A 23,718-nucleotide genomic window follows, 5' to 3' on the forward strand; every position below is an offset into this window, starting at 1 on the left:
CTCACTGGTCACCCCCAAAGTCAATTCCTCCTTCGGCCGCCTTTCCTTCCAGTTCTTTGCTGCCAATGACTGGAACGAACTGCAAAAATCTCTGAAGCTGGAGACTCATATTTCCCTCACTAGCTTTAAGCATCAGCTTTAAGAGCAGCTCACAGATCATTGCACCTGTACATAGCCCATCTGTAGATAGCCCATCCAACTACCTCATCCGCATACTATTAATTATTTTGCTCCTTTGCACCCCAGTATCTCTGCTTGCACATTCATCTTCTGCACATCTATCACTCCAGTGTTTAATTGCTACATTGTATTTACTTCGCCACTATGGCCTATTTATTGCCTTTACCTCCCTTATCTCACCTCATTTGCACTTTTTCTATTGTAGTATTGACTGTATGTTTGTTTATTCCATGTGTAACTCTGTGTTGTTGTTTGTGTCGCACTGCTTTGCTTTATCTTGGCCAGGTCACAGTTGTAAATGAGAACTTGTTCTCAACTGGCCTACCTGGTTAAATAAAGGTGAAATATTACAAATTAAAACTGGCAGTTCAAAAGAGACAGATGGTCGTAGACCTTCATAAATCTGGTAACGGCTACAAGAAGATCCACAAACTATTGAATATACCACTGAGCAATTATTGAAAAAAGTCTAAATATATGGAACGGTTGAAAACATCACGGGTAGAGGACAGATAGGGTTATATATAGGATAGGACGGATAGGGTTATATATAGGATAGGATGGATATGGTTATATATAGGATAGGATGGATATGGTTATATATAGGATGGATAGGGTTATATATAGGATAGGATGGATAGGGTTATATATAGGATAGGATTGATAGGGTTATATATAGGATGGATAGGGTTATATATAGGATGGATAGGGTTATATATAGGATGGATAGGGTTATATATAGGATGGATAGGGTTATATATAGGATGGATAGGGTTATATATAGGATGGATATGGTTATATATAGGATAGGATGGATAGGGTTATATATAGGATAGGATGGATAGGGTTATATATAGGATAGGATGGATATGGTTATATATAGGATGGATATGGTTATATATAGGATAGGACGGATAGGGTTATATATAGGATAGGACGGATAGGGTTATATATAGGATAGGACGGATAGGGTTATATATAGGATAGGACGGATAGGGTTATATATAGGATAGGACGGATAGGGTTATATATAGGATAGGACGGATATGGTTATATATAGGATAGGATGGATATGGTTATATATAGGATGGATATGGTTATATATAGGATGGATATGGTTATATATAGGATGGATATGGTTACATATAGGATAGGACGGATAGGGTTACATATAGGATAGGACGGATAGGGTTACATATAGGATAGGACGGATAGGGTTACATATAGGACGGATAGGGTTACATATAGGACGGATAGGGTTACATATAGGACGGATAGGGTTACATATAGGACGGATAGGGTTACATATAGGACGGATAGGGTTACATATAGGACGGATAGGGTTACATATAGGACGGATAGGGTTACATATAGGACGGATAGGGTTACATATAGGACGGATAGGGTTACATATAGGACGGATAGGGTTACATATATAGGACGGATAGGGTTACATATAGGATAGGACGGATAGGAATTTACATATAGAAGACCTGATAGGTACATATAGGATAGGACCTGATAGGTTACATATAGGATAGGACGGATAGGTTACATATAGGATAGGACCGGATAGGGTTACATATAGGATAGGACCGGATAGGTTACATATAGGATAGTGATGATAGGTTACATATAGGATAGGGTTATATATAGGATAGACCTGATAGGTTATATATAGGATAGGATGGATATGGTTATATATAGGATGGATATGTTATATTATATATAGGATGGATAGGGTTATATATATAGATAGGATGGATAGGGTTATATATAGGATAGGATGGATAGGTTATATATAGGATAGGATGGATAGGGTTATATATAGGATAGGACGGATAGGTTATATATAGGATAGGACGGATAGGGTTATATATAGGATAGGACGGATAGGTTATATATAGGATAGGACGGATAGGTTATATATAGGATAGACCTGATAGGGTTATATATAGGACAGGACCGGATAGGTTATATATATAGGATAGACCTGATAGGTTATATATAGGATAGACGGATAGGGTTATATATATAGATAGGACGGATAGGTTATATATATAGGATAGGACTGATAGGTTATATATATAGGATAGACCTGATAGGGTTATATATATAGGATAGACCTGATAGGTTATATATAGATAGGATGGATAGGTTATATATAGGATAGGATGGATATGGTTATATATAGGATGGATATTTATATATAGATAGGACCTGATAGGTTATATATAGGATAGGACCTGATAGGTTATATATAGGATAGGACCTGATAGGTTATATATAGGATAGGACCTGATAGGTTATATATAGGATAGGACGGATAGGTTATATATAGGATAGACCGGATAGGTTATATATAGGATAGGATGGATATGGTTATATATAGGACCGGATATGGTTATATATAGGACCTGATAGGTTATATATAGGACCTGATAGGTTACATATAGGACAGACCGGATAGGTTACATATAGGATAGGACCGGATAGGTTTACATATACAGACCTGATAGGTTACATATAGACCTGATAGTTATACATATAGGACCGGATAGGTATATATAGGTTACATATAGGACCTGATATACATATAGAGACCTGATAGGTTACATATAGACCTGATAGGTTACATATAGGATAGGACGGGATAGGTTACATATAGGACCCGGATAGGTTACATATAGGACCCGATAGGGTTACATATAGGACCGGATAGGGTTACATAGGACCTGATAGGGTTACATATAGAGACCTGATAGGGTTATATATAGGACCTGATAGGGTTACATATATGACCTGATAGGGTTACATATAGGACCGGATAGGGTTACATATAGGACCTGATAGGGTTACATATAGGAGATGATAGGGTTACATATAGGATAGGACGGATAGGTTACATATAGGATAGGACGGATAGGGTTACATATAGGATAGGACGGATAGGGTTACATATAGGATAGGACGGATAGGGTTACATATAGGATAGGACGGATAGGGTTACATATAGGATAGGACGGATAGGGTTACATATAGGATAGGGTTATATATAGGATAGGACGGATAGGGTTATATATAGGATAGGATGGATATGGTTATATATAGGATGGATATGGTTATATATAGGATGGATAGGGTTATATATAGGATGGATAGGGTTATATATAGGATAGGATGGATAGGGTTATATATAGGATAGGATGGATAGGGTTATATATAGGATAGGACGGATTATATATAGATAGGATGGATAGGGTTATATATAGGATAGGATGGATAGGTTATATATAGACCTGATAGGTTATATATAGGACAGGACCTGATAGGGTATATATAGGATAGGACCGGATAGGTTATATATAGATAGAACGGATATATATAGATAGGATGATAGGTTATATAGGATAGGACCTGGATAGGGTTATATAGGATAGGACCTGGATAGGTTTATATATAGACAGACCCGGATAGGTTACATATAGGATAGGACGGATAGGGTTACATATAGGATAGGACGGATAGGGTTACATATAGGATAGGACGGATAGGGTTACATATAGGATAGGACGGATAGGGTTACATATAGGATAGGACGGATAGGGTTACATATAGGATAGGACGGATAGGGTTACATATAGGATAGGACGGATAGGGTTACATATAGGATAGGACGGATAGGGTTACATATAGGATAGGAAGGATAGGGTTATATATAGGATAGGACGGATAGGGTTATATATAGGACGGATAGGGTTATATATAGGATAGACCTGATAGGTTATATATAGGATAGGACCGGATAGGGTACATATAGGATAGACGGATAGGGTTACATATAGGATAGACCTGGATAGGTTATATATAGGATAGGACCTGATAGGGTTATATATAGGACCTGATAGGTTATATATATAGACCTGAGATAGGTTTATATATATAGGATGATAGGTATATATAGACCTGATAGGCTATATATAGGACTGATAGGTTATATATAGAACCCGGATAGGTTATATATAGGACCGGATAGGTATATATATAGGACGGATAGGGTTACATATATATATAGGACCTGATAGGTTATATACATATAGGATGATAGGCTATATATAGGACTGATTATATATAGGACCTAGGGATAGGTTATATATATAGAAGATAGGTTTATATATAGATGGATAGGGTTATATATAGGATGAATAGGGATATATATAGATAGACCTGATAGGTTATATATAGGATAGAGGATAGAATTTATATATAGGATAGGACGGATAGGGTTATATATAGATAGGACCTGATAGGGTTATATATAGGATAGGTTATATATATACAGGATAGGACCTGATAGGTTATATATAGGATAGACCTGATAGGATTATATATAGGATAGGACTGATAGGGTTATATATAGGATACAGACCTGATAGGGTTATATAGGATAGAATAGGGATAGGTTTATATAGATAGGATGATAGGTTACATATAGGAGAGGACCGGATAGGTTATATATAGGATAGGACGGATAGGTTACATATAGGATAGGACCGGATAGGGTTACATATAGATGAGGACGGATAGGAATTTATATATAGATAGGACCGCAGATAGGTTATATATAGAATAGGACGGATAGGTTATATATAGGATAGGATGGATAGGGTTATATATAGGACCTGATAGGTTATATATAGGACCTGGATAGGTTATATATATATAGGATGGATAGGTTATATATAGGACCTGATAGGTTATATATAGGATAGGATGGATAGGGTTATATATAGGATAGGATGGATAGGGTTATATATAGGATGATAGGGTTATATATAGGATAGACGGATAGGGTTATATATAGGATAGGAAGGATAGGGTTATATATAGGATGGATAGGGTTATATATAGGATGGATAGGGTTATATATAGGATGGATAGGGTTATATATAGGATGGATAGGGTTATATATAGGATGGATAGGGTTATATATAGGATGGATAGGGTTATATATAGGATGGATAGGGTTATATATAGGATAGGACGGATAGGGTTATATATAGGATGGATAGGGTTATATATAGGATGGATAGGGTTATATATAGGACGGATAGGGTTATATATAGGATAGGACGGATAGGGTTATATATAGGATAGGACGGATAGGGTTATATATAGGATAGGACGGATAGGGTTATATATAGGATAGGGTTATATATAGGATAGGACGGATAGGGTTATATATAGGATAGGGTTATATATAGGATAGGACGGATAGGGTTATATATAGGATAGGACGGATAGGATTATATATAGGATAGGACGGATAGGGTTATATATAGGATAGGACGGATAGGGTTACATATAGGATAGGACGGATAGGGTTACATATAGGATAGGACGGATAGGGTTACATATAGGATAGGACGGATAGGGTTACATATAGGATAGGACGGATAGGGTTACATATAGGATAGGACGGATAGGGTTACATATAGGATAGGACGGATAGGGTTATATATAGGATAGGACGGATAGGGTTATATATAGGATAGGACGGATAGGGTTATATATAGGATAGGATGGATAGGGTTATATATAGGACGGATAGGGTTATATATAGGACGGATAGGGTTATATATAGGACGGATAGGGTTATATATAGGACGGATAGGGTTATATATAGGATAGGATGGATAGGGTTATATATAGGATAGGATGGATAGGGTTATATATAGGACGGATAGGGTTATATATAGGATAGGACGGATAGGGTTACATATAGGATAGGACGGATAGGGTTACATATAGGATAGGATGGATAGGGTTATATATAGGATGGATAGGGTTATATATAGGATGGATAGGGTTATATATAGGATGGATAGGGTTATATATAGGATGGATAGGGTTATATATAGGATGGATAGGGTTATATATAGGATAGGACGGATAGGGTTATATATAGGATAGGACGGATAGGGTTACATATAGGATAGGACGGATAGGGTTACATATAGGATAGGACGGATAGGGTTACATATAGGATAGGACGGATAGGGTTACATATAGGATAGGACGGATAGAATTTACATATAGAGATAGGATGGATAGGTTACATATAGGATAGGACGGATAGGTTACATATAGGATAGACCGGATAGGTTATATATAGGATAGGACGGATAGGGTTATATATAGGACCGGATAGGTTATATATAGGACCTGATAGGGTTATATATAGGACCGGATAGGTTATATATAGGACGGATAGGGTTATATATAGGACGGATAGGTTATATATAGATAGGACCTGATAGGGTTATATATAGATAGTTATATATAGGACTGATAGGTTATATATAGGATAGGACCTGATAGGTTATATATAGGATAGATGGATAGGTTATATATAGACCTGATAGGTTATATATAGGATGGATAGGTTATATATAGGATGATAGGTTATATATAGGACCTAGGATAGGTTATATATAGGATAGATGATAGGTTATATATAGGATAGGACCTGATAGGTTATATATAGAGATAGGACCTGGATAGGGTTATATATAGGATAGGACCGGATAGGGATTATATATAGATAGAGATGGATAGGTATATATAGGATAGGACCTGATAGGGTTATATATAGGATAGACCGGATAGGTTATATATAGGATAGACCTGATAGGTTTATATATAGAGATAGGATGGATAGGGTTACATATAGGATAGGATGGATAGGGTTATATATAGATAGGACCCGGATAGGGTTATATATAGGATAGGTTATATATAGGATAGGACGGATAGGGTTATATATAGGATAGACGGATAGGGTTATATATAGGATAGGACCGGATGGGGTTATATATAGGATAGACCTGATAGGTTATATATAGATAGGACCGGATGGGGTTATATATAGGATAGACCTGATGGGTTATATATAGAGATAGATGGATAGGGGTTATATATAGGATAGACCGGATGGGGTTATATATAGATAGGACCGGATGGGGTTACATATAGGATAGACGGATAGGGTTACATATAGGATAGGACGGATAGGTTACATATAGGATAGGACCGGATAGGTTACATATAGGATAGGATGGATAGGGTTACATATAGGATAGACCGGATAGGGTTACATATAGGATAGGATGGATAGGGTTACATATAGGATAGATGATAGGTTATATATAGGAGATGATAGGTTATATATAGGACGGATAGGTTATATATAGGACCTGATAGGTTATATATAGACGGATAGGAATTTATATATAGGACGGATAGGTTATATATAGGACCTGATAGGGTTATATATAGGACCTGATAGGTATATATAGGACCTGATAGGTTATATAGGACTGATAGGTTATATATAGGACGGATAGGGTATAGATATATTATATATAGGACCGGATAGGTTATATATATATAGGATAGGATGGATAGGTTATATATAGGATGGATAGGTTATATATAGGATGGATAGGATATATATAGGATGGATAGATAGGTTATATATAGGATGGATAGGGTTATATATAGGATGGATAGGGTTATATATAGGATGGATAGGGTTATATATAGGATGGATAGGGAATAGGATATATAGGATGGACCTGATAGGGATAGGGTTATATATAGATGAGATAGGGTATATATATAGGATGGATATGGGGTTATATATAGGATGGATAGGGTTATATATAGGATGGATAGGGTTATATATAGGATGGATAGGGTTATATATAGGATAGGATGGATAGGTTATATATATAGGATAGGTTATATATAGGATGGATAGGTATATATAGGATGGATAGTTATATATATAGGACGGATAGGTTATATATAGGACGGATAGGTTATATATAGGACCGGATAGGGTTATATATATAGGACGGATAGGGTTATATATAGGATAGGACTGATAGGTTATATATAGGATAGACGGATAGGTATATATATAGGATAGACCGGATAGGTTATATATAGGATAGACCTGATAGGTTATATATAGGATAGGACCGGATAGGGTTATATATAGGATAGGACGGATAGGTTATATATAGGATAGGACGGATAGGTTATATATAGGATATAGGACCTGATAGGGTTATATATAGATAGGACCTGATAGGTTATATATAGGATAGGACGGATAGGTTATATATAGATAGAGATGATAGGGTTATATATAGGATAGGACGGATAGGTTATATATAGGATAGATAGTTATATATAGGATGGATAGGTTATATATAGATAGGATGGATAGGTTATATATAGGATAGGATGGATAGGGTTATATATAGGATAGGATGGATAGGGTTATATATAGGACGGATAGGTTATATATAGGACCGGATAGGTTATATATAGGATAGGACTGATAGGGTTATATATAGGATAGGATGGATAGGGTTATATATAGGATAGGATGAATAGGTTATATAGATAGGATGGATAGGGTTATATATAGACGGATAGGGTTATATATAGGATAGATGGATAGGTTATATATAGGATAGGATGGATAGGTTATATATAGATAGACCTGATAGGGTTATATATAGGACGGATAGGTTATATATATAGGACCTGATAGGTTATATATAGGACCGGATAGGTTATATATAGGATAGGATGGATAGGTTATATATAGGATAGGATGGATAGGTTATATATAGGATAGGATGGATAGGGTTATATATAGGATGGATAGGGTTATATATAGATAGGATGGATAGGGTTATATATAGGATAGGATGGATAGGTTATATATAGGATAGGATGGATAGGGTTATATATAGGATAGGATGGATAGGTTATATATAGGATAGGACGGATAGGTTATATATAGGATGAGATGGATAGGTTATATATAGGATGGATATAGGTTATATATAGGACCGGATAGGTTATATATAGGATAGACCTGATAGGTTATATATAGGATAGGACGGATAGGGTTATATATAGGATAGGATGGATAGGGTTACATATAGGATAGGATGGATAGGGTTATATATAGGATGGATAGGGTTATATATAGGATGGATAGGTTATATATAGGATAGGATGATAGGGTTATATATAGATAGGATGGATAGGGTTATATATAGGATAGGACCGGATAGGGTTATATATAGGATAGGATGGATAGGTTACATATAGGACCCAGATAGGGTTATATATAGGACGGATAGGTTATATATAGGATAGGACCGGATAGGGTATATATAGGATAGGACGGATAGGTTATATATAGGACGGATAGGGTATATATAGGATAGGACGGATAGGGTTATATATAGGACGGATAGGGTTATATATAGGACGGATAGGGTTATATATAGGATAGGATGGATAGGGTTATATATAGGATAGGATGGATAGGGTTATATATAGGATGGATAGGGTTATATATAGGATAGGATGGATAGGGTTATATATAGGATAGGATGGATAGGGTTATATATAGGATAGGATGGATAGGGTTATATATAGGATAGGATGGATAGGGTTATATATAGGACGGATAGGGTTATATATAGGATAGGACGGATAGGGTTATATATAGGATAGGATGGATAGGGTTATATATAGGACGGATAGGGTTATATATAGGATAGGACGGATAGGGTTATATATAGGATAGGACGGATAGGGTTATATATAGGATAGGATGGATAGGGTTACATATAGGATAGGATGGATAGGGTTATATATAGGATGGATAGGGTTATATATAGGATGGATAGGGTTATATATAGGATAGGATGGATAGGGTTATATATAGGATAGGACGGATAGGGTTATATATAGGATAGGACGGATAGGGTTATATATAGGATAGGACGGATAGGGTTACATATAGGATAGGATGGATAGGGTTATATATAGGATGGATAGGGTTATATATAGGATAGGACGGATAGGGTTATATATAGGATAGGACGGATAGGGTTATATATAGGACGGATAGGGTTATATATAGGACGGATAGGGTTATATATAGGACGGATAGGGTTATATATATAGGATAGGATGGATAGGGTTATATATAGGATGGATAGGGTTATATATAGGATGGATAGGGTTATATATAGGATAGGATGGATAGGGTTATATATAGGATAGGATGGATAGGGTTATATATAGGATAGGATGGATAGGGTTATATATAGGATAGGATGGATAGGGTTATATATAGGACGGATAGGGTTATATATAGGATAGGACGGATAGGGTTATATATAGGATGGATAGGGTTATATATAGGATGGATAGGGTTATATATAGGATGGATAGGGTTATATATAGGATAGGATGGATAGGGTTATATATAGGATAGGATGGATAGGGTTATATATAGGATAGGATGGATAGGGTTATATATAGGATAGGATGGATAGGGTTATATATAGGATAGGATGGATAGGGTTATATATAGGATAGGATGGATAGGGTTATATATAGGATAGGATGGATAGGGTTATATATAGGATAGGATGGATAGGGTTATATATAGGATAGGATGGATAGGGTTATATATAGGATAGGATGGATAGGGTTATATATAGGATAGGATGGATAGGGTTATATATAGGATAGGATGGATAGGGTTATATATAGGATAGGATGGATAGGGTTATATATAGGATAGGATGGATAGGGTTATATATAGGATAGGATGGATAGGGTTATATATAGGATGGATAGGATGGATAGAGATGGGGTTACATATAGGATAGGACGGATAGGGTTACATATAGGATAGGATGGATAGGGTTACATATAGGATAGGATGGATAGGGTTACATATAGGATAGGATGGATAGGGTTACATATAGGATAGGATGGATAGGGTTACATATAGGATAGGATGGATAGGGTTACATATAGGATAGGATGGATAGGGTTACATATAGGATAGGATGGATAGGGTTACATATAGGATAGGATGGATAGGGTTACATATAGGATAGGATGGATAGGGTTACATATAGGATAGGATGGATAGGGTTACATATAGGATAGGATGGATAGGGTTACATATAGGATAGGATGGATAGGGTTACATATAGGATAGGATGGATAGGGTTACATATAGGATAGGATGGATAGGGTTACATATAGGATAGGATGGATAGGGTTACATATAGGATAGGATGGATAGGGTTACATATAGGATAGGATGGATAGGGTTACATATAGGATAGGATGGATAGGGTTACATATAGGATAGGATGGATAGGGTTACATATAGGATAGGATGGATAGGGTTACATATAGGATAGGACGGATAGGGTTACATATAGGATAGGATGGATATAGGGTTACATATAGGATAGGACGGATAGGGTTACATATAGGATAGGATGGATAGGGTTACATATAGGATAGGATGGATAGGGTTACATATAGGATAGGATGGATAGGGTTACATATAGGATAGGATGGATAGGGTTACATATAGGATAGGATGGATAGGGTTACATATAGGATAGGATGGATAGGGTTACATATAGGATAGGATGGATAGGGTTACATATAGGATAGGATGGATAGGGTTACATATAGGATAGGATGGATAGGGTTACATATAGGATAGGATGGATAGGGTTACATATAGGATAGGATGGATAGGGTTACATATAGGATAGGATGGATAGGGTTACATATAGGATAGGATGGATAGGGTTACATATAGGATAGGATGGATAGGGTTACATATAGGATAGGATGGATAGGGTTACATATAGGATAGGATGGATAGGGTTACATATAGGATAGGATGGATAGGGTTACATATAGGATAGGATGGATAGGGTTACATATAGGATAGGATGGATAGGGTTACATATAGGATAGGATGGATAGGGTTACATATAGGATAGGATGGATAGGGTTACATATAGGATAGGATGGATAGGGTTATATATAGGATAGGATGGATAGGGTTATATATAGGATAGGATGGATAGGGTTATATATAGGATAGGATGGATAGGGTTATATATAGGATAGGATGGATAGGGTTATATATAGGATAGGATGGATAGGGTTATATATAGGATAGGATGGATAGGGTTATATATAGGATAGGACGGATAGGGTTATATATAGGATAGGATGGATAGGGTTACATATAGGATAGGACGGATAGGGTTATATATAGGATAGGACGGATAGGGTTATATATAGGATAGGACGGATAGGGTTATATATAGGATAGGACGGATAGGGTTATATATAGGATAGGACGGATAGGGTTATATATAGGATAGGACGGATAGGGTTATATATAGGATAGGATGGATAGGGTTATATATAGGATAGGATGGATAGGGTTATATATAGGATTGGATAGGGTTATATATAGGATAGGATGGGATAGGGTTATATATAGGATAGGATGGATAGGGTTATATATAGGATAGGATGGATAGGGTTATATATAGGATAGGATGGATAGGGTTATATATAGGATAGGATGGATAGGGTTATATATAGGGTGGATAGGGTTATATATAGGGTGGATAGGGTTATATATAGGATGGATAGGGTTATATATAGGATAGGATGGATAGGGTTATATATAGGATAGGACGGATAGGGTTATATATAGGATAGGATGGATAGGGTTATATATAGGATAGGATGGATAGGGTTATATATAGGATAGGACGGATAGGGTTATATATAGGATAGGATGGATAGGGTTATATATAGGATAGGGTTATATATAGGATAGGATGGATAGGGTTACATATGGGATAGGATGGTGAGAGAAGCAACAAAATCCCCAAGAATCACTGTGAGAAAATTGCAGGCCTTGGTGGCATCTTGGGGTCACCAGGTTTCAAACCACACCTACCATGAGAGAGGAGAGGAGGTGGTGACCACACCTACCATGAGAGAGGAGAGGTGGTGACCACACCTACCATGAGAGAGGAGAGGAGGCGGTGACCACACCTACCATGAGAGAGGAGAGGAGGCAGTGACCACACCTACCATGAGAGAGGAGAGGAGGCGGTGACCACACCTACCATGAGAGAGGAGAGGAGGCGGTGACCACACCTACCATGAGAGAGGAGAGGAGGTGGTGACCACACCTACCATGAGAGAGGAGAGGAGGTCGGTGACCACACCTACCCTGAGAGAGGAGAGGAGGCGGTGACCACACCTACCATGAGAGAGGAGAGGAGGCGGTGACCACACCTACCATGAGAGAGGAGAGGAGGCGGTGACCACACCTACCATGAGAGAGGAGAGGAGGCAGTGAGTGCCGTCTACTCCCCTCGACGACCTCCTCCAGCAGGATATCAGTCAGACTGGAGCATTTCTTCCCTTGCAAGGAGTCCTCCTCCATACAGAGACGCACTTCCTGGTTGGTCTTCCTGTATGCCATGACAGGCCCAGACAGAGCCTCGCACAGCCCTGCGACTGGGATACACCCTTCACTCTTAGATGAGTCACAGAGGCTGCTGGTGGAGCCGACGCCTGAAGGGGTGTTTACCTCGAAGGGTGAGGCTGCACGGCCCGTTAAAGCTAAGGTATGTTCCATAACTAAGGCACCCGGGTAGTTCTCGAGTAGTGAACATGATAGGCTGGATGCCATGGTGGTGTCGTCTGTAGATTGTGGTAGAAGATATGGTGTGAAGGTAGAAGGTTGGTCTTGATCAGGTAGGTCGCCGTTTTGGCACTGTCCTGGGACATGACTTACCAGGGTGAGTAGATCTCCTGAGCTATGACTGGCTAAGGTGAGTGAATCCTCTGCTGTTTCATTGGCTAAGGTGAGTGAATCCCCTGTTGTCTGATTGGCTAAGGTGAGTGAATCCTCTGCTGTCTGATTGGCTAAGGTGAGTGAATCCTCTGCTGTTTCATTGGCTAAGGTGAGTGAATCCCCTGTTGTCTGATTGGCTAAGGTGAGTGAATCCTCTGCTGTCCGATTGGCTAAGGTGAGTGAATCCCCTGTTGTCCGATTGGCTAAGGTGATTGGATTCCCTGTGTTGTTATTGTCATTCTGTTCAGACAGGATGTGATCAGACGTTCTCTTGAGGTATTCCTTCAGCTCCTTCTCATCGGATGAGGATGAGGTGTTCCTCCTCGCCTGTGTTCGAGCCGCGTTACTGTCTGTCTCTGTCAGAGTCCCAGGGCCTTGTCTTTGAAGGTCAGAGGTACCAGTATCCTCTTGGTTCGTTTGTTCTTTGGAGCCAGACTCTCTGAGAGAACTGTCAGTGTCACCAGGCAATAGGTATTCTGGGCCTATAATGGGGTCTGGGTCTTGGGCTAGGTCTGGGTCAAGGCCCAGATCAAGGCTGACTGTCTGAGAGAGCGGGCAGGCTGAGGCTCTGTGTCTCTGGGCTAGAGAGGCCTGTCTGGATCTCAAGCAGCTCCCTGGTTTGCTATCAGCCAACTCAATCCCTAGGGGGCAATAGTGGCTGTCGCTGATGATGACAGGGTCCTCTTTATCCACCATAGAGAAGAGCAGCTGGTTGCACTGGGAACACTTTTCAGTAGCTGTCGGCCGGGGGAACTGAGAGTCTTGTGCAGGGAAGCGTCGCACCAGGGCCAGGCTGTGGTATCCTCCACACGCCACCTGGACCACAACGGAAACAAGTCAGTCGGACTTCATTATATTGGCTTTTAAATGACTGAGGTGTATTGTTGAAACGACAGATGTATTGTTGAACTGACTGAGATGTATTGTTGAACTGACTGAGGTGTATTGTTGAACTGACTGAGGTGTATTGTTGAACTGACTGAGATGTATTGTTGAAACGACAGATGTATTGTTGAACTGACTGAGGTGTATTGTTGAACTGACTGAGATGTATTGTTGAACTGACTGAGGTGTATTGTTGAACTGACTGCGATGTATTGTTGAAACGACAGATGTACTGTTGAACTGACTGAGATGTACTGTTGAACTGACTGAGATGTATTGTTGAACTGACGGAGATGTATTGTTGAAACGACAGATGTATTGTTGAACTGACAGATGTATTGTTGAAACGACGGAGGTGTACTGTTGAAACGACTGAGATGTATTGTTGAACTGACTGAGGTGTATTGTTGAACTGACTGAGGTGTATTGTTGAACTGACTGAGGTGTATTGTTGAACTGACGGAGATGTATTGTTGAACTGACTGAGGTAACTCTAGATGTATTGTTGAACTGACTGAGGTGTATTGTTGAACTGACTGAGATGTATTGTTGAACTGACAGATGTATTGTTGAACTGACAGATGTATTGTTGAACTGACAGATGTATTGTTGAACTGACAGATGTATTGTTGAACTGACAGATGTATTGTTGAACTGACAGATGTATTGTTGAACTGACAGATGTATTGTTGAACTGACAGATGTATTGTTGAACTGACTGAGGTGTATTGTTGAACTGACTGAGATGTATTGTTGAACTGACTGAGATGTATTGTTGAACTGACAGATGTATTGTTGAACTGACGGAGATGTATTGTTGAACTGACTGAGGTAACTCTAGATGTATTGTTGAACTGACTGAGGTGTATTGTTGAACTGACGGAGATGTATTGTTGAACTGACTGAGGTAACTCTAGATGTATTGTTGAACTGACTGAGGTGTATTGTTGAACTGACAGATGTATTGTTGAACTGACAGATGTATTGTTGAACTGACAGATGTATTGTTGAACTGACAGATGTATTGTTGAACTGACAGATGTATTGTTGAACTGACAGATGTATTGTTGAACTGACTGAGGTGTATTGTTGAACTGACTGAGATGTATTGTTGAACTGACTGATGTATTGTTGAACTGACAGATGTATTGTTGAACTGACTGAGATGTATTGTTGAACTGACTGAGATGTATTGTTGAACTGACTGAGATGTATTGTTGAACTGACTGAGATGTATTGTTGAACTGACTGAGATGTATTGTTGAACTGACAGATGTATTGTTGAACTGACAGATGTATTGTTGAACTGACAGATGTATTGTTGAACTGACTGAGGTGTATTGTTGAACTGACTGAGGTGTATTGTTGAACTGACTGAGGTGTATTGTTGAACTGACTGAGATGTATTGTTGAACTGACAGATGTATTGTTGAACTGACTGAGATGTATTGTTGAACTGACTGAGATGTATTGTTGAACTGACTGAGATGTATTGTTGAACTGACTGAGATGTATTGTTGAACTGACAGATGTATTGTTGAACTGACAGATGTATTGTTGAACTGACAGAGATGTATTGTTGAACTGACAGATGTATTGTTGAACTGACTGAGATGTATTGTTGAACTGACAGATGTATTGTTGAACTGACAGATGTATTGTTGAACTGACAGATGTATTGTTGAACTGACAGATGTATTGTTGAACTGACAGATGTATTGTTGAACTGACTGAGATGTATTGTTGAACTGACAGATGTATTGTTGAACTGACAGATGTATTGTTGAACTGACTGAGATGTATTGTTGAACTGACTGAGATGTATTGTTGAAACGACAGGTGTATTGTTGAAACGACAGGTGTATTGTTGAAACGACAGATGTATTGTTGAAACGACAGATGTATTGTTGAAACGACAGATGTATTGTTGAACTGACTGAGATGTATTGTTGAACTGACAGAGATGTATTGTTGAAATGACAGGTGTATTGTTGAAACGACAGATGTATTGTTGAACTGACTGAGGTGTATTGTTGAAACGACAGATGTATTGTTGAACTGACTGAGATGTATTGTTGAACTGACAGAGATGTATTGTTGAAACGACAGGTGTATTGTTGAAACGACAGATGTATTGTTGAACTGACGGAGGTGTATTGTTGAAACGACAGGTGTATTGTTGAAACGACAGGTGTATTGTTGAAACGACAGATGTATTGTTGAACTGACGGAGGTGTACTGTTGAAACGACTGAGATGTATTGTTGAACTGACTGAGATGTATTGTTGAACTGACAGAGATGTATTGTTGAACTGACGGAGATGTATTGTTGAAACGACAGGTGTATTGTTGAAACGACAGGTGTATTGTTGAAACGACAGGTGTATTGTTGAAACGACAGATGTATTGTTGAAACGACAGATGTATTGTTGAAACGACTGAGATGTATTGTTGAAACGACAGGTGTATTGTTGAAACGACAGGTGTATTGTTGAAACGACAGGTGTATTGTTGAAACGACAGGTGTATTGTTGAAACGACAGATGTATTGTTGAACTGACGGAGGTGTATTGTTGAACTGACAGATGTATTGTTGAACTGACAGATGTATTGTTGAAATGACAGATGTATTGTTGAACTGACAGATGTACTGTTGAACTGACTGAGATGTATTGTTGAACTGACAGAGATGTACTGTTGAACTGACAGAGATGTACTGTTGAACTGACTGAGATGTATTGTTGAACTGACTGAGATGTATTGTTGAACTGACAGAGATGTATTGTTGAACTGACAGAGATGTATTGTTGAACTGACGGAGATGTATTGTTGAAACGACAGGTGTATTGTTGAAACGACAGGTGTATTGTTGAAACGACAGGTGTATTGTTGAAACGACAGATGTATTGTTGAACTGACTGAGGTGTATTGTTGAAACGACTGAGATGTATTGTTGAACTGACAGAGATGTATTGTTGAACTGACAGAGATGTATTGTTGAACTGACGGAGATGTATTGTTGAAACGACAGGTGTATTGTTGAAACGACAGGTGTATTGTTGAAACGACAGGTGTATTGTTGAAACGACAGGTGTATTGTTGAACTGACGGAGATGTATTGTTGAACTGACAGAGATGTATTGTTGAACTGACGGAGATGTATTGTTGAAACGACAGGTGTATTGTTGAAACGACAGGTGTATTGTTGAAACGACAGATGTATTGTTGAACTGACGGAGGTGTATTGTTGAAACGACTGAGATGTATTGTTGAACTGACAGATGTATTGTTGAACTGACAGAGATGTATTGTTGAACTGACAGAGATGTATTGTTGAACTGACAGAGATGTATTGTTGAACTGACGGAGGTGTATTGTTGAAACGACTGAGATGTATTGTTGAACTGACAGAGATGTATTGTTGAAACGACAGAGATGTATTGTTGAAACGACAGAGATGTATTGTTGAAACGACAGAGATGTATTGTTGAAACGACAGGTGTATTGTTGAAACGACAGATGTATTGTTGAAACGACAGATGTATTGTTGAACTGACAGATGTATTGTTGAACTGACAGATGTATTGTTGAAACGACAGATGTATTGTTGAACTGACTGAGATGTATTGTTGAACTGACGGAGATGTATTGTTGAACTGACGGAGATGTATTGTTGAACTGACGGAGATGTATTGTTGAACTGACAGAGGTAACTCTAGATGTATTGTTGAAACGACAGGTGTATTGTTGAACTGACAGATGTATTGTTGAACTGACGGAGATGTATTGTTGAAATGACAGATGTATTGTTGAACTGACTGAGATGTATTGTTGAAATGACAGATGTACTGTTGAACTGACTGAGATGTATTGTTGAAACGACAGATGTATTGTTGAACTGACGGAGATGTATTGTTGAAACGACAGGTGTATTGTTGAAACGACAGATGTATTGTTGAAACGACAGATGTATTGTTGAACTGACAGATGTATTGTTGAACTGACAGATGTATTGTTGAAACGACAGATGTATTGTTGAACTGACTGAGATGTATTGTTGAACTGACGGAGATGTATTGTTGAACTGACGGAGATGTATTGTTGAACTGACGGAGATGTATTGTTGAACTGACAGAGGTAACTCTAGATGTATTGTTGAAACGACAGGTGTATTGTTGAACTGACAGATGTATTGTTGAACTGACGGAGATGTATTGTTGAAATGACAGATGTATTGTTGAACTGACTGAGATGTATTGTTGAACTGACGGAGGTGTATTGTTGAAACGACAGGTGTATTGTTGAAACGACAGGTGTATTGTTGAAACGACAGATGTATTGTTGAACTGACGGAGGTGTACTGTTGAAACGACTGAGATGTATTGTTGAACTGACTGAGATGTATTGTTGAACTGACAGAGATGTATTGTTGAACTGACGGAGATGTATTGTTGAAACGACAGGTGTATTGTTGAAACGACAGGTGTATTGTTGAAACGACAGGTGTATTGTTGAAACGACAGATGTATTGTTGAAACGACAGATGTATTGTTGAAACGACTGAGATGTATTGTTGAAAAGACAGGTGTATTGTTGAAACGACAGGTGTATTGTTGAAACGACAGATGTATTGTTGAAACGACAGATGTATTGTTGAAACGACTGAGATGTATTGTTGAAAAGACAGGTGTATTGTTGAAACGACAGGTGTATTGTTGAACTGACAGAGATGTACTGTTGAACTGACTGAGATGTATTGTTGAACTGACAGAGATGTATTGTTGAACTGACAGAGATGTATTGTTGAAACGACAGGTGTATTGTTGAAACGACAGGTGTATTGTTGAAACGACAGGTGTATTGTTGAAACGACAGGTGTATTGTTGAAACGACAGGTGTATTGTTGAAACGACAGGTGTATTGTTGAAACGACAGATGTATTGTTGAACTGACTGAGGTGTATTGTTGAAACGACTGAGATGTATTGTTGAACTGACAGAGATGTATTGTTGAACTGACAGAGATGTATTGTTGAACTGACGGAGATGTATTGTTGAAACGACAGGTGTATTGTTGAAACGACAGGTGTATTGTTGAAACGACAGGTGTATTGTTGAACTGACGGAGATGTATTGTTGAACTGACAGAGATGTATTGTTGAACTGACAGAGATGTATTGTTGAACTGACGGAGATGTATTGTTGAAACGACAGGTGTATTGTTGAAACGACAGGTGTATTGTTGAAACGACAGATGTATTGTTGAACTGACGGAGGTGTATTGTTGAAACGACTGAGATGTATTGTTGAACTGACAGAGATGTATTGTTGAACTGACAGAGATGTATTGTTGAACTGACAGAGATGTATTGTTGAACTGACAGAGATGTATTGTTGAACTGACAGAGATGTATTGTTGAACTGACGGAGGTGTATTGTTGAAACGACAGAGATGTATTGTTGAACTGACAGAGATGTATTGTTGAACTGACAGAGATGTATTGTTGAAACGACAGAGATGTATTGTTGAAACGACAGAGATGTATTGTTGAAACGACAGAGATGTATTGTTGAAACGACAGGTGTATTGTTGAAACGACAGATGTATTGTTGAAACGACAGATGTATTGTTGAACTGACAGATGTATTGTTGAACTGACAGATGTATTGTTGAAACGACAGATGTATTGTTGAACTGACTGAGATGTATTGTTGAACTGACGGAGATGTATTGTTGAACTGACGGAGATGTATTGTTGAACTGACGGAGATGTATTGTTGAACTGACAGAGGTAACTCTAGATGTATTGTTGAAACGACAGGTGTATTGTTGAACTGACAGATGTATTGTTGAACTGACGGAGATGTATTGTTGAAATGACAGATGTATTGTTGAACTGACTGAGATGTATTGTTGAAATGACAGATGTACTGTTGAACTGACTGAGATGTATTGTTGAAACGACAGATGTATTGTTGAACTGACGGAGATGTATTGTTGAAATGACAGATGTACTGTTGAACTGACTGAGATGTATTGTTGAAACGACAGATGTATTGTTGAACTGACGGAGATGTATTGTTGAAATGACAGATGTACTGTTGAACTGACTGAGATGTATTGTTGAAACGACAGATGTATTGTTGAACTGACAGATGTATTGTTGAACTGACAGATGTATTGTTGAACTGACAGATGTATTGTTGAACTGACAGATGTATTGTTGAACTGACTGAGATGTATTGTTGAACTGACAGATGTATTGTTGAACTGACTGAGATGTATTGTTGAACTGACAGATGTATTGTTGAACTGACAGATGTATTGTTGAACTGACAGGTGTATTGTTGAAATGACAATTTGTAAGTCGCTCTGGATAAGAGCGTCTGCTAAATGACTTAAATGTAAATGTATTGTTGAATGACAGATGTATTGTTGAACTGACTGAGATGTATTGTTGACAGATGTATTGTTGAACTGACTGAGATGTATTGTTGAACTGACTGAGATGTATTGTTGAACTGACAGATGTATTGTTGAACTGACTAGATGTATTGTTGAACTGACTAGATGTATTGTTGAACTGACTGATGTATTGTAACTCTAGATGTATTGTTGAACTGACTGATGGTAACTCTAGATGTATTGTTGAACTGACTGTATTGTTGAACTCTAGATGTATTGTTGAACTGACTGAGGTAACTCTAGATGACTTAAATGTAAATGTATGTATTGAACTGACTGATGTATTGTTAACTCTAGATGTATTGTTGAACTGACTGACTGAGGTAACTCTAGATGTATTGTTGAACTGACTGAGATGTAACTCTAGATGTATTGTTGAACTGACTCTGAGATGTATTGTTGAACTGACTGAGGTAACTCTAGATGTATTGTTGAACTGACTGAGGTAACTCTAGATGTATTGTTGAACTGACTGAGGTAACTCTAGATGTATTGTTGAACTGACTGAGGTAACTCTAGATGTATTGTTGAACTGACTGAGGTAACTCTAGATGTATTGTTGAACTGACTGAGGTAACTCTAGATGTATTGTTGAACTGACTGAGGTAACTCTGGATGTATTGTTGAACTGACTGAGGTAACTCTGGATGTCTAATGAGAAGCACTCACTCACCTGAACTACGTGCCTCCCAGCCAGGTGCTCCACTTTCTGGGGTCTCCACACGGGGAACACACTGGTGACCAGACCCAGCTGGCAGCCGCTGCCCCAGGCCCACACCTCATGCTGGGTAGACAGAGCCAGAGTGTGCTGCTCCCCGCAGGTTACCTCCAGGATCCTGATGATCTGTTGGGAAGGACAGAATCACAATTACCAAGTCTGTTTACATGTACAGGGGATTTGACCTGGTGAAGTGGTGGTGTCATCGTCTAACAATAATTATAAAAACGGGTTGTTTGGATTCTGGATGCTGATTGGTTGATAGCAGGGATATATAGCACCACAATCCCACAGCCCAGCCAGTCAATTTATAATCTCCCTTGGAATTTGGAATTAGGCAGGAATTTGGTTTGGAACAGTTGGGGTTTCTATAAACCTTGCCGTCTGCCTCTCCGACCAGTGGAACAATATTGCAGTTTGTTTTTGGCGATCTCCACTGTCCCATGCATATGGATGTGACAAGACAGACTGCTTCTCTGATCCAGGCCAATTCATTTATCAGGATCATTATAATGGATATATCCAACGAAAGTAAAACAACCTAAAGTGCACTTCGTTTGCTGTCCTTTCAGCTGCTTGACGTGATTGTGTATTAGCTTTAGTTGGCTAGCTAGCAAAGGAGAAGTAGCTAGCCTGCATAGCTACATGCCACTGTTTTGTTTAGCATAGCAACCATTTGGCTAACAACTACAGAATCTCAGAATGAACGACCAGCCCATTTGGCTAACAACTACAGAATCTCAGAATGAACGACCAGCCCATTTGGCCAAACTATTTTGTATGGTGGTTAAATAAAACAAATGTACTTATTAAAATACAGTTTAATGAAAACATGCTGTTAATCTTCTTTTAATATGTTACCAACCGTTTTATAAAAGCAATAAGGCACTTAAACCCGGGAATTATCGTGAATAACTCCTCCGGCCCTTGGCTTCGCCTCAGGCCTATCAACAGCACTTCGTCAGAACTTATTCACACGACAATCCCCGGGTTCTCATGCCTTATTGCTTTACCAGAATAGACAGACAGAATACCAGGATGGGCGGCAGGTAGCCTCGTGGTTACAGTGTTGGGCCAGTAACCGAAAGGTTGTTGGATCGAATCCCCGAGCTGACAAGGCAGTTAACCCACTGTTCCAAGGCTGTCATTGTAAATAATAATTTGTTCTATACTGCCTAGATAAATAAAGTTTCATTTAAAAAATATATGGAAACACATTACTGGTGGGAATATGCGCATATTATTTATATGCAGATTTTCTAACTATGGAAACACATTACTGGTGGGAATATGCGCATATTATTTATATGCAGATTTTTTTTTATATTTGCATGAAAATCAGTCCCCAATTGGATGGAAACTCAGCTATTGTCATCTGTTGTTTTCAAATATGTCTGAAATGTTTTCTATAATTTTGTTGTTTCGTAATGAAGACAAAGACAAACCAGATACATCACCTGTGGAGAGACAGCCTCAGAGTCCACCATACTGACGAGGCTAGGATCTGGGACCAGGCCTCTCTCTGACAGACCACACTGCCCCGAGGAGTTCTCTCCCCACATGTACACAGCCCCTTCCCGTGTGACGGCGCCACAGTGGAAGGAGCCTGCAGCTACAGACACAACACTTTGACCAGAGAGGACAGACTCAAGGAGAGGGT

At 38.5% G+C, this 23,718-nt stretch overlaps 1 protein-coding gene across 1 annotated transcript in view; it reads right to left on the minus strand.

Moving 5' to 3' along the window:
- Positions 1 to 23,718, minus strand: part of als2a (alsin Rho guanine nucleotide exchange factor ALS2 a) — a 139,721-nt gene that overhangs the window by 114,503 nt on the left and 1,500 nt on the right. The window contains exons 4-6 of the mRNA XM_052523270.1: positions 23,516 to 23,718; positions 22,014 to 22,184; positions 13,465 to 14,806 (exon numbers count right to left, since the gene is read on the minus strand). The exon at positions 23,516 to 23,718 is cut by the window's right edge and continues 63 nt beyond it. Of these exons, the coding sequence (XP_052379230.1) occupies positions 13,465 to 14,806; positions 22,014 to 22,184; positions 23,516 to 23,718 (1,716 nt within the window). The remainder of the gene's footprint in view (positions 1 to 13,464; positions 14,807 to 22,013; positions 22,185 to 23,515) is intronic.

The sequence above is a fragment of the Oncorhynchus keta genome, chromosome 7, assembly GCF_023373465.1.
Source record: "Oncorhynchus keta strain PuntledgeMale-10-30-2019 chromosome 7, Oket_V2, whole genome shotgun sequence".
In the NCBI taxonomy this organism is placed as follows: domain Eukaryota; kingdom Metazoa; phylum Chordata; class Actinopteri; order Salmoniformes; family Salmonidae; genus Oncorhynchus; species Oncorhynchus keta.